The sequence below is a fragment of the Cavia porcellus genome, unplaced genomic scaffold (genome assembly GCF_034190915.1).
Source record: "Cavia porcellus strain 051 isolate PalLab524CR breed Dunkin Hartley unplaced genomic scaffold, mCavPor4.1 scaffold_11, whole genome shotgun sequence".
In the NCBI taxonomy this organism is placed as follows: Eukaryota; Metazoa; Chordata; class Mammalia; order Rodentia; family Caviidae; genus Cavia; species Cavia porcellus.
The window spans coordinates 66,955,047-66,974,890 of record NW_026947494.1 but is presented as its reverse complement, the minus strand read 5'-3'; the positions used below and the strand labels follow the sequence as shown (position 1 = coordinate 66,974,890).

The window sequence follows — 19,844 nt, the reverse complement described above, 5'->3', positions numbered from 1 at the left end:
GTGGTTATGTACACGCCCTACCTGAGATAAGTCTTTTGATGCTTTCCAGCTGTGCTGTCAACAGTAACTCTTCACACTTCAAGATTTCAAACTGGACTTCATATAACTGAAGCTGCAGATCATAATAATCAGCTTCTAACTGATCCAGTCGAGCTATGGCTTCTGTGCCACCTTGCAAACTCTGCATCTGTATTGAAAACAAAAAATTTCTAGTTGGTTGAGACAAGAATAAATGAAGAACTGCTTCAGAACTAACACTAATCAGATATAGTAAGTCTATCAAGCAAAAGCTCTAAGAAAGACTCGTCAGCAGGAGATTCAGATTTCTGAACCAGGTATACCTGTAGTCCCAGCTACTCAGACGGATAAGGCGAGAGGATCACTTAAGCCCAGAAGTTTGAAGTCAGACTAAGCAGCATAGCAATTAATAGCAAGACCTCCATCTTAGAAAAAGAAAGAAATCCAAACTTTTAAAAAATATAAAGCTACCAATAAGTTATATCATATGATTTTCAAAGAACACAAATATAGTAAACTATATGGCCTTAACTATTGGTATCATAACTCATTCATATTTAAGGTGACAATATATTTTTATTGTCCTGACATAAATGTCAATAATGTCCTTTTCAATCTCAAAAGTGGGTGCTAAAATATGTGGTTGCCATTTTCATGTAAGATACATGGAAGAGACTGAGGCATATTTTAATCAATTTTGTCCCATGGTCACAGTCTGCCTTCTGCAATCTGCTGAATAGAGAAGTTAAGAGTATGTATGTGGTGGAGCACATGAAGTACATAAATGCTTTAGATGGGAATCTCTGGATGATGACCACTATTATCTTAATTTATGTGCAGCCAGGGCCCTACATCAACTCTAGCAGGCTTCAGAAATTTCTGAGCATGCTAGCAAGGTAGTATGTAGTCTTTCACAAAGCTTTTGCCCTAAAGAGGGAAATTTGTGCTTCTTAGATTAGTTCCTAACACTACTATTTCCAAGAATTCCTATTTGGGCCCTTACAGAAGGTAGCTGCAAGCAACAGCTGAAAGGAAGGCTCTTTAAGACTGGGAGATGTGAAATAAACCGAATTTCCTTAGAAGGCAGCAGCATCCTTTAGGCTCATTCTTGGAAAACCAAGGAGGCCTCTGGTAGTGACAGTGGCACACCCTAGTCCCGAGAGCAATGGTGAAGAGATCCTGGCCTCAAGTGGCTCCACCTTGAGTCACTAATGAAGGCGGAGACAAAGGAAAAGAAAGGAAAATTGGAGAAAGGTTATAAGCTGTGCAAGGCTCTGCCTGGGGCCCCCAACACCAGGGAGGGAGGTACATGACTAGTACGGGTCTTTTTTTATTTTGTATTTTCCCTTTGAGATGGATTTTTGCTAAGTTTCCCAGGATAGCAAACTTGACCTCCTCCTGCCTCAGTTCCCAGAGTGCTGGGATTACAGGTATATGCCACCACAGAGCTTTATAATATACCTATCTGAACAGAGTTACCTAATAACTAGACATTTTTTCCTCTTTCCTACTTATTTAGACAGGGTCTTGCTACATAGCCCAGGCTGGCCTTAAACTTGCAATCCTTCAGCTTTAGCCTCCTGTGTACTGGAATTACAGGTGTGCACCACTAGGCCTACCTGGCTATTTTTTTCTTAATACATAATTTCAAATCCCTTTACCAAGAATTCTTGAGTGAAAAGCAGTCTAGACTCTGGTCTAAATGTGCAAGAGTTGTTACTTAAAAATAAAAATTAAATATGGTTAAATCTGTTACTTATGTTTTATAAAAAATAATGCATGATATAAGCTGTAAGAGTGAACGATTCTGCTTCATCTGGAAATATTTTATAAGTGACAAGCAATGAATAATAAACCCAAAATGGGTTCAATGACTGGATAGAAAAGGCAGTGCTGGCAATATGAATCCTCTACTGTTTTTGTCCTAAGTAATACAAGGGGAACAAGGGGGTCATTTCTGCTTGAGAAACACAGTTGTTACTTATCCCTTTTCATGCTCCAATCAGCTCTGGAGATTACAGCCCCAAGAGGTGTCTTCCCGTTTGCCCACCACAGTCTAGTAGCATAGAAAACAAACAGATCAGATACCCAAGATTAGAAGGCTTTGTTCTCTAAGTTAAATAGAATGTTATTGAAAAACTATAAAGATTTTCATCTAAAAGCAGTTTCCTATGACAATCTCAGTTCCAGGATGTCAGTTCCATTTTCCTCACACAGGATCTCTTATTTGTCACATTTCCAATGCTGAGCGAAGTCTTCCCCTAACATGCTTTCCTGTTCTATCCTCTGGCTAAGGCAAAAGCCTGAAAGCCCTTGTCAACAACTATTTACACAATCAACTGCCTCCACTGCAGGACTCTGACCAACCAATGTATCTTAACACTTAACAGGCATGCTACTGTCAGTATATAGCCAAATCAGACGCTAAACTTAGAAGGAAAGTAGGTTCAGTACTTCTCTTATAAGCAGTGACCACATGCAAATTTTCTGGTTAAGTTCTATCTTGAGCAAAAGTTCAAAATAGATTTTCCAAAGAATGGCCTCTAAGGACAAAACCCCTTAGAGCAGATGAGGCAGATAGGCATAATACAATGAGAGAAAAGCAATATAATAGTGCTCGGCCCTGGAAAAAGCTTAAAGGTTGTAGGTTGGAGTACACATACTCTTATGAGGTAAGTGAAGAAGAAAGGAACACAGCATGAATCAGAGAAATCTGGGAGGGCAAAATGGTGCTCTGAGGTCTATCTGTACTTCCGATGGAAGCCAAATCATCCAAGTCTCTTCAGAACACCTGCAATATCCAGGCTCATTTCCCCTATCCCCGGTTGTCAGGCATAGAACTAAAGGAAAGGGAATGCAGAGTGGAAAGAGAATGAACAGCAAGCACACAGCAGGCAGGTGCCATCACCTTTGCTACTCTTGAAGGCAGAGCTTCCCTACCCAAGAAGGAAGCCCAGGAAGTAGGTCAAGTACTCAAATGAAAACATGCTACCCTTAAAATGTTATGAGGTCAGCTTTCACCCTCCTAAACAAACACATTTTACATATTAAGACCAAAAAGCAAACTGTTCCTTCCCAAAGTGCCCAGGGTAAGGAATAGCCTGAGCTAGGCATGCTGTGTCAGTGCTTCTAACTGTGCAAAATTAGTACTATTCCAGAAAGTATGGGGAAAAAAACAAACAAACAAACGAAGTGTTTTCATGGTGATTCTGGCCAGGAAGTGAAGAAACAATTCATGGTCCCACATTCACACAGGCACAACACATAGCGCTGATTATTCCACAGTCATTCTCATCATGTATATGGTAATAAGACTCGGTTACAGCTTTCACGTTGACTGTCTTTACTATATCCCAAAAACAGGCAGAAGGCAATTTATACAAAAAAATGATGCCACTGCTCTACTATTCTCCCTACCATGCTAGAAATTCCTGACCTGGGAGACACTGTGAAAAAGAAAAGTCACTATAAGATAACACATGATTCAGTCAACAAATAGTAAGCACCTCCCACTGTTGGAGCTATAGAAAAGTGAAAGTGAACAATAAATGAAACAAGGGCTCAAGTGAGTAGACATCAAAACCCTGCAGTGTAGAGGGTTAATGTTTTTTATTAAGGGGAAACAACTCTTTATCCAGACTAGCCCTTTTATGTGGGAAAGACAGAAAGAACATGAAACTCAGTACCAAACAAGCCTCCATTCTAATATAGGGTCTGCCAATAACAGTTGCACAAACAAGGATGATGCAAAACTGACAGAATTATCTGGGATGCCACATTGCAGCAATCTTAGAAAACTGAAAATTTTTGTAGTATCTTTGTCAAGCCTAATCTCATGACATCTTTCTAGAAAAACAGTATGAAATGACCACTATTTAAAGTCCCTATTTATTGCATTTAATATGTCTTGTTGCTGGAATAATACTTGTCCGGAGTTATGGCTAACACTACTCTTCTAAAATTTCGGAAAATGTGGTCTCTGTGATTTTAGATAATGGCTCTATAGCATAGAAGGCCGTGTTTGGGAATTAAATGAAATGATACACATAAAAGAGTGCAATTTTAGAACATGGCCTACAGATATTTTTTTTTTTTTGATAGCTGCTACCAAAATGTAAACAGAAAATGACATTTACAAAGCACTCATCAGATTTAAAGTAATATACTCTTATGTCAGACACTATGCTAAGCACTTTCTAATATACAACAACTTACAAAAACACAAGGCCTGAAAAAGGTATATATTATTTACATTTTACATTTTTCTTAGAGGTTGAGTAACTCACTCAAGGTTATATAAGGAATTTACTTGCAGGATTACATGGCTGTCCTGTTTGATATGGCAGCCAGTAGCCACATGAACACATAAATTTAAAATGCTATTTGCCTGTTATATAAGCCTCCCATCAAGAGCTCATCAGCCACATGTGGCTAGAAACTACCAGCTGGAGAGTGTAACAGGATAATTCACTCACTGCAGGATAACCTGATGGACAGTACTGTCTAGATCCTAAGTCCCAATCTACAATAAATGCTTAATTCTTTTTTTGGGGGGGGGGGCAGGGTCTCACTGTGTAGGTTGCAGGGGTGGTAGCAGGGAGTTGATCCTCCTACATTATTGGCAGGAATGCAAACTAGTGCAAATATTATGGAAATTAATATGCACATTCCTCAAAAAAGAAATACCCAGCTGTATCTCTCTTAGGTATATTCTAAAAGAATCAAAGACATCGTACTATATTTGTGTTGTAGCAGCACTTATAGCAGCACAACTCATAATAGCTAAGTTCTGGAACAAGCCAAGCTGCCTGTCAACAGATGAGTGAATAAAGAAAATGTAAGAATGAAATCATGTTATTTCCAAGAAACTAGATGGATTTCGAGGCCATTATGTTAAGCTACATAAGCCAGATGCAAAAACTAAAATATCACATAGTTTCTCTTATATGAGAAACCTAAAATATAAATAAATGAATAACATAAAGGAGATCTCTTAAGAGATTAGGAAGAAAAACTGGGGTAGAGAAGGGAAAGCAACAGTTTTGTATCAATACAGGTTACGTGCTTGCACCACTTTCCCCAAATCAGCATCTCTATTACGTGTTATAAACGCGTACTAATAAAAAAAAAGTGCCAAAGGAAACAAATCATTCTAACAGTTTTATTTATTTTTTAAGACAGGATCTCACTTTGTAGTCTAGGCTGCCCGTGGCTCACTATGTAGACCACTCATAGTGATCTTCTTGCCTCTGCTTCCTAAGTGCTGGCATTACAGGCACGTGCTACCATGCCTAGCCATGCTGTGTGGTTCTGGGAGGTTTTTTTTTTTTTTTTTGCTTTTATTTTTATTTTATTTTATTTATTAATTAACTTAGAGACAGAGCTTTCTATGTATATAAGTCAGGCTGGCCTCAAATGCACAATGATCCCCTTGCCTCAGCCGCCCCAGAGCTGGGATTAGAGGTGTACGCCACTATATCAAGCTCATACTGACTTTTTTTGGATACTAGGATCAAACTTAAGACCTCAAGCATGTCAGGTAAGTGCTATGCCACTGAGCTAAATTCCTAGACCTCATACTGACTTTTATCTTTTTGACACAGGCAAATTACAGTTCAGGCTGGCCTTAGGATCACTTTACAGTCCAGGCTGGTCTTGAACTTGCAATGATTCTCTTGTCTCAGCCTCCAGAGTGCTGGGATTACAGGAGTACACCACCACTCCTGGTTCCTTATATTGACATTTTTAAAGAACAAAAATCACCCTGTAATTTAAATCACCAGATAGCATTGTATTAATAAAAAAGAAAAAGCCTCTGCTGGTAAAGCATTTGTTTGGGATGAGTTTAATATCCACATTTGTCCTGTTTCTCATGGAGTAATGTGGGCACCTTAAATTGATGCTAATTAACTGGCTCAGCACATCATCACACATACACATAGCACAATATCTATATCATATACATAGGAAGCATAAACCTAGCAATAGCTAACTAGCAGCTTTAAAAATTAAATTAAGAATTAAACACAGCCCACAACTTTCCAGACTATTATAGTAAGGGACAGGACCCAGAAAAAATGTCTATAAAGAGCATGGTTTCTAACAGTCAGGGCCCAGCACAGTACTTTTTACTTCCTTTATGCTTTAGGCTCCTGTTCCATCAACTGCGCAGCTCTATAAGGAACCCTGCACTGCCAAAGTGACTCTCGGTCAGCCAGGTCACAAGAACAAAGCTACTCACTGTGGTGCAGACAAAGCCGGTGCTCTTATTTCACAGACAATAAAGGCTGGAAATTTTTATGCATAAAAGTTCTGAAACTTAGAAAGCTTCTCCAGAACTGGTAACATGAAGGAACAAGCTCTTGGAGAAATTGTTGTAGAAACCTCCAGGGGAACATAAGATGAGGCTGAGCTCCTTCAAAGAGATTCCCAGTACAAAGTGTGGAAAGTTTCCAGGATAAATTTCAACTTTATCTTTTAATAGCAGCAAATAAGAAAATATAAGGGTAAAATGGATACAATATACCTTATATACTATTTTCAAGTTAAGAGTAGATAAGCCAAAGTTTCACTGAGGGTTATCTTGGTACAACTCCTAAATCAGAAAGTTTCATAAAGCAGTATTATTTTATATAATTCTGTATTAATAAATGTGAACATAGCAGCTGTCCGGGGAAGTAAGATGTACTACTTTCACAAATATGTATTTAATATTTTAAAGCTAATATGAAGAAATATTTGCAAATCATACACCAGATAACAAATTTCTATCCAGAACACATAACAAAAACTCTCACACATACGAACCAACCCAGTTGTTAGTGAGCTAAGAATCCAAAGAAACATTTCTCTGACAGAAGATATACAAATGGTCAGTAAGCATATGAAAAGGAACAGACAAAGCAAATCAAAAGACAATGAGTGACATACCATTTCACATCTACCAGGCCAGCTGTAAACAAAGAGAGTAAGTCCAGGCACAGTGGTGTATGTCTGTAATTCTGGGGTTTGGACAGCTGAGGAAGGAGGATTACAAGTTCAAAGGTTCAATTCCCAGTAGAGGAGAAGAGAAGGAGAGATGGTGAAGATACTCAAAATAGATGTGAAAATTCTAGCCAGTGGAAATGTAAAATGGAGCAGCCACTTTGGAAAGAGTCTCACAGCTTCCCAAAAAGTTCAATAGTTCCACACTCCACATGAAGACAAAAACATGTATCTGTATAAAAACTAATCAATAAATGTTTATGGCACCATTGTTTTGTTTTGTTTTGGCTGAAACAGAGTCTCAATATATAGTTCAGGTTAGCTTAGAACTCACTATGTAGCCTAGGCTGGCCTCAAACCAGTAGTGATCCTCCTGACTCAGCCTGCCAAATGCTAAGATTACAGGCATGCATCACCACATCTGGCAGCATCATTATTTTTAATAGCTCCAAAAGTATAAGAAATTCAAATTTTCTCATCTGATGAACTAATAAGCATACAGTGAAATATCTTTTGGGAATAAAACTAAATAAAATACTGGTATTACAAAATGGATGAAATCTGGAAATAATATCACTGGTAAGAAAAACCTAATCAGTTAGATATTTAGCTCAGCAGCACAAGTGCTTGTCTGGCAAGCGCAAGGTCATGAATTCGATTACCGGTACCAAACCAAACAAAACCTAATCAAAATGACTATAATGTTGTATGCTTCCTTCTGTATTAAATGTCCAGAATAACAAATCTCTAAGACAATAGTGATTACTTATGGCCTGGGAGAGAGATGGTGCATGGGAGATCAAACTGAAGAATGACTGCTCCTTGACACATGGTTGTTTTGTTAACATTGTGGTTGACAGTTACCCAATTCCGTTAGTTCACTAGAAGACACTGAACTGTACTCTCTAGATCAGTGGTAGTAAAACTATGGCACACTTGCTGTAGCAGGCTAATCTCTAAAAGGTTCCCCATCACTGCTCTAGATGGATAAAACAGACAGTATGCCAACATTTCAAAGTAGTTTTACTTTACTTTATACTAAGTTCTGACTTTCAAACATCTGTGTTGCAAACTTGCACACATGTACTGTGTAAGAATCACTTTGTCTCATCTGAGATTACTGAGACAAAAAAAAAAAAAAAAAAAAAAAAAGAATCACTTTGTCAGATACAAACCAATCCAACTACAAACATTCTCTGGAACAGAATGCATTCAGAGTCAGGGACTCCCTGTATTTTTTACTTTACTACTTCTGTTATTTGCAGTACTGGGAATTGAACCAAGAGCCTTGTGCATGCTAGCCTTGAGCAACATCCTCAGCCTAATGTAGTTTTTAAAGCCCGATTTTAGATTACAAACTACAATGAATCTATTAACTCAAATAATTCTATTTTACCCAATCTTTTGAGTTGTAACCACTCTTTTAAAATAACATAAATCCAGACTCCTGACGCAGCTCACTCCACTCAGACCAATAAAAGCACACATCTCCTGCCACACTTTCCAGCCTGTTCCAGACGACTGCAGTGTAATTTGGGTTTGAACTTTTACCGACCTTGCTTAACTAATTCAACTACTCTGAATACCTGAACTCTGGGTTGTTTCAAAAGAAGGAATTTAAGATGGTCAAATTATTAAATGTAGGTTTAACTTTTCAGAATTCCATGTCACCTTCAATGTAGTCCTCTGTCATTTCTGAGTAAGCGCCAAATTCCTGGTATTTAAACTCATTTCTGAGAATCTACTGGATTTCTCTATTAGTGATACAGCTAGATTTGAAAAGTAGAGTCTCCCATAAGGAAACAGTACAGAGATACAGTACACAAAATCTGTTATATCATGATTAAAGAATAATAATGGATCCAAACTTTTGGCTTTGTTTTTTGTCTTTTTGAGACAGGGTCTTGCTATGCAGTTAGGACTAGCCTTGAACTCACTTTGTAGCCCAGGTTGGTCTCGAACTTGCAACAATTCTCCCACCTCAGCCTCCTGTCTGCTGAGATTATTGGCATGTGCCACCATGCCTGACATTTCATCCTGTTTTTCATCCTCCTTCTCCACACAGCATTCTTCCTGCCTCATTGGAAGGCTTCTTTGCTGTCTTCACCTGACACTCTGGTCAAAACTGAGCCCTTCTCCAATGGTTTACTTTCTATTTTATGACTCATCTAACACATTTTTCTCATTTTACTTGTCTTGCCCACTATACTCTAAATCCCCATAAACACAATGACTATATCTTTTTTATGCTTTCAAGAAAAATTCATACTTTTTAAGACAGACGTGCATGTGGGAGGGGTGTTAATCATTTCTTTATTTCTATCACTCATTGAAATTCCTAGGAAAAAGATTTAATGAATGTGTGTTGAATGAACTGAGCAGGGTATTTAAGTTAAGCACGATGGCAAAAGACAGAAAAGTAGCAAAGGAAAGAGAAATTAAGATTGCCCTAATTTATACAAAAGACGTGTCAGGAATGAGGAAGAACTGTTATGGGAAAATGAATACATTCGTTTTAAAAAATACTCTGTATATAATGTGTTGAGGGGGAAAGAGATGATCTCATTTTTAAAATGGTTTAGAAGATAATGAATGCTACAGTAAATTGTATCAACATAGAAAATAAGTCCAAAGTTTAATAATTCAAGTAGTTTTTGCCTTTGACATACTGAATTTAAAAGGTGTATCTTAAGTAGCTGAATCTGAACAATCTTACTATATCTTACTATAGTCACATCTTCCTGTATGCCACCTAGATCTCCCTTTGAAAGTCCTGTCTCCTACAACCTTTAATCTTCACACTAAAATTATAGTACATCATCTTTTAGATAGATAGATAGGCCTTACTATGTAGTTCAGGCTGTCCTGTACTCACTCTGTAAGCCAAGGTGGCTTTGAACTCATGGCGATCCTCCTGCCTCAGCCTCCAAGTGTGGGATTACAGGCATACTTCACCATGCCCATTTCATATTGACATTTTTAAAGAACAAAAATCGCTTTATAATTTAAATCATGGGTAGTACCATACTATTAAAAAAGGAAAACCCCCTCTGCTACAGCACATCTTTATTTCCAAAAATATTGTAAAAACTATTAGCAGATGACTATATATATTTAAGTCCTTTTCCAGTAAGAACAATTTATTCCCTCCCAGTTTCACTAGTGAAACAGAATTTGGAGATAATGACATAGGAGATGAACAAAAAGAGTTGTGCTGCTTCGGTAATTCATTTCTCTGAAGCATGACTCTAGCACCAATGGTACGTTCTGTGCTACACTGGGCATAATGAAGAATACTAAAAGGATGAATAAGCAAATGAGGAAAAGAGTGGTTAAAAATTTTAAAATATCATCAATTGTAGGTGTATTTTGAACAAAAAGATCAGCCACTGTTTTCAATGAGTTTTAAGATTATTTCTAGCTTAAATAAGGTCTCATAGAAACAAAACACTGTAGTACTACCTTTTAAAAGTTCTGTCTCCTTGCATGGATACACTTTCTTACTGAAGGACTGACAAGCAAACCAAGTCTTTATTAACCCTATGTTGGCCCAGTAGAATTAAAACAGTTTTAACAGGTGATGGTATGAACACATCATAGTCAATTCTAACAATGTCTTTAGGGTTTTTTACTCAAGTTCTCTGGGCAGTGAGGCTTTAAGTGCTAAAACAGTTTAAATTTTTACAGTAAAAACAAAATACCTACAGATAAAACTTTAAAATCTACAAAGTTCCGACCTAAGTCTCTTTCTCCTTCAACAATACGCTGCTCCCAAGCACTAGAGACAGAATGCAAAATACAGGTGTGCCTAGTGTTTCCGTTAGTGGCAAGCAAATCACTGATGCTATTGTAAGTATTTATTTCATGGAAAAAGTACAAATAAATGAGACTGCAATTCAAAAAACATTAAGTCTTATACAAAGATAAAAATGGCAAGTCTTGGCTTTTTTTATTTTATAAATTTTTCTGGTGGTTTTCATTACCTCTTCTTTCAGTGCATGTTTCCTCTGTTCCAAACAGATCTCTTTAGCTCTCATCATTTGTAAAGTTTCTTTGGAAACTGCATACTGAAGTTTTTCCATTCGTTCAGCAGCTGCTGCCCATGATGCTTTACCAAATTTCTTCTGATCTGCTCGCATTCGATCGTAGACAGCTATTAATCATAATTTTTGAAGAGACATTAAGACATAAAACAACCTGACACTAAAGAACTGAAAAATCTTAGATTTCATGGATTACACATAAGGTTTACCTCCATAATAAATTACCTATAGAACATTTCTAAAATGTAACTCAAATGTAGCATACAACCTCTCTAATATCTCAGTTCATCATCAGAAATAATGTTCTGCAGATGAAAATGAATTGTCCAAATAAGTTTAGAATGTTATTAACTTCCAAAACATTTATAAAAACTCATTCTGTGAAGATTCTATGCTTTTTTTTCTAGGTATGTTAACTGAAATAACTCAGATTAAAAACAACCAAGTACAGTGGCACATGCCTTTAATCCTAGCACTCGGGAAGCTAAGGCAGGAGTACTACTGCAAGTTCAAGCACTTCCCGGGCTACTGAGTGAGTTCAAGGCCAGCTTAAACTGCATAGTGAGACTCTTTCTCAAAACAATCAAACAAACACAAACAACACTCAAATCCACATTCCAGCTGTTATCATTCTGTATCCCCCAATACAATAACGTGATATAGAGGGAAATAAATCAGGTATCACCATGGCACTTATCATCCTTATACCCAACTATACTTTAATAACTGACAGACACTTCAATTAGCATAAAAGAAATAGGGAATTAAATTAGTACCAAATGGGACATATTCACTGGTAATTTATATTTTCAGAAGTAATTACTTTTGTACTGCCACTATGCCCTATCTTTCACAATAAAGTACAGTTAAGGAACCTTTTATAAAATGCATCCCTTAAACAATAATGCATATATGTGTTTACAAACAGAAACACACAATTACTTATTTGTGCTCAGCTCTTTCCTACCTGTAGCAACAACTACCCAAATGTAACTAAATTTTAGTCAGTTTCAGGGGATATGTTGAGAAATACTGCTGTTTCTTGATTTACAGTCTTTAAAAAATAATTTGTTCATGATGAATGCAATTGTTATGTACTGTAAACATATACTAACATATACCTACATATCACCACCTCCATACCTTGCCTTTCAGCATCTCTGGATGAATCATTCTTATAGTTAATTATTGTCCATGGCACTTGAAATTTTTAAATAGGTCAAATTTTTGAAGGTATTAAAATTTGTATATGGAATGTTTGGTATATCCCCAGAAAAGTACTAAAATATCCCTAAAACACCACTTTCCCATTGCTGACAAGAATGAAGATTCTCATAAGAATTAATATTATTAGGCAAAAATGCTGCTACTATAATGATAGTCAATCATTACACTATGCTTTAAAAAGCTCTGAAGATGGCAGAATCATGGTGTTTACAAGGTAGCAGGTTAAATCTGTTTTTTTTTTTAAATCTAATTTAGGGCCGGGGACTTAGCTCAGTGGCATTAAGTGACTGCTTGGCAAGCAGAGGTTGTGAGTTCGTTCTCCACCACTAAATTAAATAAATAAATAAACAACTAATCTATTTTTAAAACATAACATTTTGAGCCAGGGTTTTAGCTCAGCGGCACATGAGGTCATGAGTTCCATCCCTGGTACTGAAACCAAAAAAAAGGAAAAAGAAAAAAAAAAAAACAGTTTAACACATATCAGTAACAGGCTATTTAAAGTAGGAAGATTGTTTTTAATTGGTTTTTGAGACAGGGTCTCCCTACGCAGGGACTGGCCATGAATTCACTAGGCTAGCCTCAAACTCCAAGAGATCCTCCTGCTTCAACCTCCCTAATGCTAGTATTATACATGTACATTAATCACTATACTTGCCTAAGGTGATATTTTTTAAAGGCAAAGTATAATATACTGACGTTAGGTGACATCTAGCTTTGTAGAAGAAAAATATAAAGGCCTGTTTGACTTCTCTAAAGAGAAAATACAAGTTGCTCTCTGAGACATAAATAAGTTTATAGTCTCTGAAGTTTATAGTCCTGAGAGGCCTGTCCCTGTTTCTCCTACATGAGCAGGAACAAGCTTTAAAAGGGAAAGCAAAAAAGTCATATTAGCTATCTCTTATTCAAGGCCAAATTCTTCTTGGTAGGAAAAAGTAATTAAAACTAAAATATCAAAATGATTTTGATGAAACATGTAGCCCTACAATGATATTCATCATATTGAAAAACATTGCCTGAAATTGGAGAAGCATGTTATAAATAAGAGCAACTTTCTAAACTGTTTATGTAGACTCATTGCACTTATTCAATATACCCTATATGGAAAAGGACCAACAGATAAGAGAGGTCAGGTTTTCCCTACTAATATTTATAATTTATAATAATTTGCACTGATAATACAAAGGCTTTTTTAAAAAATTAAGACTATATTCTATAAAGCAGACTCTACAAACCACACAGCTATCATAAAGGCAGTCTACAATAGATCAAAATATATTTAAAGTTGCTTAAAAGGTGAGATTCTTTATGTAAGACAGTATTTTTTTTTTCTTTTTTCTTTTTAAAATTATCATATGGCACTAGGATTGATGGGTCACATGTAAATGCATTGTTAACGCTGCAGAATTATATTCTGAGGTAACTATACAACTCTGTACTCCCATCAGCAGGATAGGAAGAGCCATGATGAGCTATCTTTTCTATCTGTTGGCATTTTAGTATTTTAATTTTAGCCATTTTACTATGTGTACAGAGGCACCCAGCTCATTAAGGTTTTAATCTGCATTTCCACATTGAGCAATGATTCTGAACTTCTTTTTCCTATGCTTATTTGCTGCTTTCTCATCTGTTAACTGGATTGTTATCCTTCAGTTTGGAGTTCTTTATATATCCTGGATACAAGATGTTATTTTGGCTGGGAGAGTCAGATAGGTGAGTCACATATATGAGTCACATATATTATCTTGTATCATTTCTCTTTTTAAAAAATATTTATTCTAAAAAGAGTAAAATTAAACATAACAAAACAGTACAAAGCAGATCAGAAGCAAAACAATGCAAGTGACACAGATTTCAAAGCAAGACCTCAGGAGATCTACAGTGACTACCATAAAATCTCCTTTTCTTCTAAATTGCTGTCTGTATCTTCACACACAATGAATTCATACAAAACAACATAGTTTAAAACTGTGTATCATTTCTCTTGACACTACCTGGCAAAGTAAAACTTGATGAAACCCATTTTATTAAATTTCCTGTTTACAGTCTGTACTTTTTATCATTTTTATGTTTTTTCCCCTTTGTGTCATTAGTAAGACTTCTCTGCCTAACTTTAGATTACATAAACTTACATAACTCTAGGAAACAGATTTTCATGTTTTCTTCTGGAATTTTATAGTTTTACATTATATAATTGGATCTCTGATTTCAAAGGTTTGAGGTTTAGGTTATAGTTCATTATTTTGCATACAGATGGTCAACTATCTGAATATCATTTGTTGTTTCTCCTTTCATGCTGTAATCAAAGATTAAATAATTACACTTGTATCTATTTCCATGCCCTCCATTCTCTTCCACAGAAGAATATATGTACCTAGAAAGAACTCAGAGGACACATTTTAATTTGCTAATAGTGGTCTCTAATTACTGGGATGAGTGGTCTTTATGTATTTTTCTGTATAATCCTTCTTTGGAGTACTCACCATTCAGTTCCAAAAATGCCTAACAGGAACAATTTTACTGGAAAACTTACCTTTTTGAGCTTTAGCTGTTATTTCAAAATATTTGACAGTAAGATCCTGAATAGACAATACAGCCATGTGAGCTTTCCGCTGCCAATCAGCATCTTCTTTTTGTAGACTCTCAATTCTTCGGGGTCCCAGATAATCATTCTCCATAGATATCTTTAGAGAAAAAATGTGAAAAATAAATTTAATTCTAAGCTGGGTGTAGTGGCACATGCCTATAATCACAGCTGCTGGGGAAATTGAGGCAGGAAGATCATCAAATTTGAGTCACCCTGGGTACTGTAGTGAGATCCTATTTCAAAAATATAATTTAAACAAGGGTTGGGCATCTGACTCTTGATATGGGAGCCAAAACATATGTGAAGACAGCATTTTTAACAAGCAGTATTGGGAAACTTAGCTATCCATGTACAGAAGAAGCCTGAAACAAGCTTCACCCCATTGAGGGAGAGGGAAAATCAACTTAGAATGGATTAAAAACCTAAATATAAGTATTGCAATTCTGAAAATATTACAAGAAAATATACAGGAAACATTCAAAATGTGAGGCACAGGCAGCAGGGTGTGGTAACACTCACTTGTCATCCCAGCACTACTGGAGGCTGAAGCAGAAGGATCACAAAAATCAAGCCCAGCCTGGGCAACTTAACGACTTAATGAGATGCTCTCTCAAAATAAATACAAAGGGGAGGGCTGAAAAAGGGTAAAGGAATAGGGGGGAAAAAAAAGAATCAAGTTATACCATGTAGAGGTACAAACTCTCTATGATCAGTATGATCATTATATATACCTAAAATGTACCAATAAAAAAAAATCATTAGTAGCCAGCGTGGTGGCTCATGCCTATAATCCCCAGCACTTGGGAGGCTGAGGCAGGAAGATCACTGAGAGTTCCAGACCAGCCTGAGCTATACAAAGTGAGCTCAAGGCTAGCATGAACTATATAGTGAGACCCTGGCTCAAAAAGGCAAAATTTTTTTTAAAAGCTCATTTTAAAAAAAAAAAAAAAAAACAGCTAGGGGACAGAGCCTGACCAAGGCCCTGGGTTCATTTCTTAGTGGGGGGCAGGGACAGGAAAAAAATACCCAAAAGTAGTAATTTGCAATGAGGACTCCAGAAGCTAAGAAAATAACAAGCATCAACAAATGTGATTACTGGACATCCAAGTCAAAATCTGTACAGCAAAAGAAGCAGTATGAAGGGACAGTCTACATAGAATGGGAGAAAATCTTTGGTGGATCCTCTTTCAACAGATGATTAATATCCAGAATACATAAATAAATATAGTGGCTACTATATGAAAACATTTCAAAATCTTTAGCCTCAAGCAAATGCAAATCAAAAATATGCTGAGATTCATTCTCATCCAAAGCAGATGGGCACTTGGAAGTCTGAGGCCAGCACAGGCTGCACAGAAAATGTGAGGCCAATCTGAATTACAACTATACCCTTCCCAAAAAATACATACAAAAAAGCACTAAATGCTGACAAGGATGCAGGGGAAAAGGAAACTTTTCTTCACTGCTGGTGAAAATGTAAATTAGTGCAGCCACTATGAAAGTCAGTACTGAGGTTCATCAAGAACTAAAACTATGCCAAAGGGGTGGCACACACTTGTAACCCTAGCATTCAGGAGGCTGAAGCATGAGGATCTTTGTGAGTTCAAGGCCAGCCTGGGCTACATGGTGAATGCAAGGCCAGCTGGACTACACAGCAAGACCCCCCATCTTTAAAAACAAGCCAGATGTGGTGGCACATGGCTATAATTCCAGTACTGGGGAGGCTGAGGCATATCATTACAAGTTCAAGACTAGACTGGGCTACAAAGTGAGTTCAAGGCCAGTCTGAACTATATAGCAAGACTCTGTCTCAAAAGACAAAAACAACAACAACAAAACAAACACCTAAAATCTAACTATACCCCTTGGAACACATCTGAAGGAATTAAAATGCACATACTATAGAGACAGCTGCACACCCACGTTTCTGCAGCATAATGCAAAATAACCAAGACAGGGAATGTACGCAGCAGTGGGTAAGTGGATAAAGAAACTGTGCTACAAACAAACAACAGAGTATTAGGCCACAAAGAACAAATAATGTCATCGCAGGAATAGGGATGGAAATGATCATTATATTAAGAAAAACAGACATGGATGGTGTTCATCATCTGTTTTTCCTAAGATGGAAAAGGGCAGGGAAAGAGGATATGAGAACAAAGGGAGAAGGATCGTTGGGAAGTAGTAATAGATTCTTTCTTTTGTTCATTCCCCAAACATTTACTGAATGTTTATATGCCAAGTATCAAGCTTCGTGATAAAATAAAGAATACTTATTTTATGCCCTATTCTATGGAAGCTATTGAATTAAAAACAAGTGAATTAACAAGGATATTTGACACAAATCTATTTTCTGTTCCCCCTTTTCTGACCTATCATCCCCTCCCACTCAATATATACACAAAGAATACATACCAAAATGTTACGTGTGATTATTCTGGAGTATTGAGACAATTTATTTATTATATTCTCAGAACGTGATTTATTCAATAAAAATTAATTTAAATAACATTAAGTAAATGAAATATTGAAAACTCAAGAGTTTAAGGTAATATAAATGGGGCATGGTGGCACATGCCTGTACTCCTAGTAGTCAGGAGGCTGAGGCAAGTGGATCACTGCAAGTTTGTCTGAGGCCACTCTGGGTTAGAATTCAAGCCCAGCCTGAACTGCATAGCAAGACCCTGTTTCAAACAAACAAACACCAAATCAGTCTATATACACACTGAAAAAGACTATGGATGAAAACACCATCTTTGGCCCTGTTGTACTCAAACCCAGGACCTTTACACATGCCAGGCAAATGCTTTGACACTGACCTATATCTTCAGCCCTCTTGATTGAAGTTAATAGAGAAAAGGCAGGGCCTGGTAACACACACCTCTAATACCAGCACTCTGGCGCTGAGGCCAGCAGAATAGCCCAGCCTAAGCAATTCAGCAAGTTATCAAGACCCAGTTTCTAAAACAAAAAATAACAAAAAAGCCAGCCATAACGGCACATGCCTGTGGATCAAGCACTCAGGAGGACTGCCATGAGTCTAATGCCAGCCTGGCTACCTAGTAAGTTCATGGCCACCCTGAACTATACAGTGAGACCCTGTCTAACAAACAAACAAACAGACAGACTGGGGATACAATTAAATGAGAAGGCATTGAGTTCTGTCCAACGTACAATGTGTATGGCAGGGTGTACATGTGTTAAGTCATGAATAAGCCTCATCCAACCCTGAAGAATTCTGACATTCTTGATTAGAAGAGCCCACAGAACAAAACCAAGACAGAGAGACAGATAATACAACACCTAACAGGACTCCAGAAAGGAGAAACTGCCCACAGCATTCCACCATAGTGTGTGGTAACTGATGTTCATGGACTTAACAGCACTGACCTTGACCAACACTGTGCAGGGGTAATAAGCAATTCCTCTGTCTGGTCATTTATGAAAGTTCCTGAACATTCCACAGAGAGTTCTCCATTCACTCCCTGTACCACTACAGCATTTATACTTTATTTTGTGAACTTGTAAATACTGACTGCTTCCCCTCAGTGAAAAGGCTGGATGGTTTATTTTCCACTAACACACTGCCTGACATGAACTGGCAATTTTAAAATACTTTCTGAATGACTGAAATGAAACTCACGTCCATGTATTTTTGTAATGAACAGAAAAATATAAAATATATGTATATAAAAATGCTCCTTGAGAAATACGATTATGTGGAGGGATAAAGAAAAAAGGGTAGACTTGGGAGAAAACATGGGCTTTCAGGTGGGTCTTTTATTTATTTTTTTTTTAGTATTTTTTTATTTTAAAGATAGTAAAATCCAACAGAACAAAGCCAATCAAAACAAAGCAAAACTGGTACAGAACTTCAAAACAGGATGCTAGGAAAACAACAATAGCTACCATAGTATATCTTGTTATCCTTACAATAGTTCTCCGTTCCATCAGCTATAGCAAAATCAAAACAGAATAAAATCAATCAAAACAATATTGAATCAAGCAAAACAGGTCAGAACAAAGCAAAACTGTGAGAACAATATTGGGTTTCAAAGACAAGACAGAAGGAAACCCCTCATATTTGTTATATTGCATACTGCCAGCCTCCCAAGAGATGCTCAGATCGCTGACCCCAGGTCTGCAAAATCAACCAAACAGTACAAGCATTTAGTTTCTTTATGTACCTTAGTTGCTATCAACTCAGCCTGTCCTCTGAACTAGTGAACTGGTGGGCTGTTTATGGGAAGGTTTGATTCTCAGCCGGCACTCCAGTAGGCGCCTCACACCGACTTTGGTCTACTGGAAAGCTGTGAGGCTTGCACAGCTTATCAGAAAGCTGGCTGGTTAACTTGTTATTGGATCCTCTTAATCCCAGCATGGCCGTTTCTCAGGAGGCACTGAATGGCCACTTTTCTCTTCTTTGAAGCTGCATGGCTTACACAGGTTACCAGACAGGCTAGCTAGTTAGCTTCTTGTTAAGATCCTCCCAGTCCCAGCATCCAGGTAGGCCTTTTAAATAATTTGTATATTTTTTGGGTTTTTTAAAAATTCTATCTTAATGGATATGCTACAGAAAGATGATGGTGATAAGAAAGAAGCATCTAACAGAAGCAGAATCTAAAGCTGCAAGAAATAGATGGGGCTAACTAGAGTAAGGAAGCCCCTAAGAAAATACCTTCAAGCACACAGTTCAAAGCTGGCTGGAACTAAATAGCAAGACCCTGGCTTAAGAAAAGAAAAGAAAAGAAAAGAAAAGAAAAGAAAAGAAAAGAAAAGAAAAGACAAGACAAGACAAGACAAGACAAGACCAGACCTTCAAAGAGCAATAATCACAGATACAGTGCCAAATTGTTTGAAATAAAGGAAAAACACTGATCCCAGAAATGTAAAGTTACATCTAATATTCTCCTAAAATATAATTCAATGCAATTAATATTGCTGAAGAGTTTTTGACAATGTGAGAAATTATAATACAAGGTAGA

At 37.0% G+C, this 19,844-nt stretch overlaps 1 protein-coding gene across 3 annotated transcripts in view; it reads right to left on the bottom strand.

Moving 5' to 3' along the window:
- The window catches only part of Jmy (junction mediating and regulatory protein, p53 cofactor), a 90,459-nt gene that overhangs the window by 43,109 nt on the left and 27,506 nt on the right, over nt 1-19,844 (bottom strand). For all 3 annotated transcript variants that reach the window (XR_010050588.1, XM_063258409.1, XM_063258408.1), the window contains exons 3-5: nt 14,806-14,956; nt 10,986-11,155; nt 22-187 (exon numbers count right to left, since the gene is read on the bottom strand). Coding sequence is in view for 2 of the 3 variants with exons in the window: in XM_063258409.1 (XP_063114479.1) it covers nt 22-187; nt 10,986-11,155; nt 14,806-14,956 (487 nt within the window). In the remaining variant the exon portion in view is untranslated. The remainder of the gene's footprint in view (nt 1-21; nt 188-10,985; nt 11,156-14,805; nt 14,957-19,844) is intronic.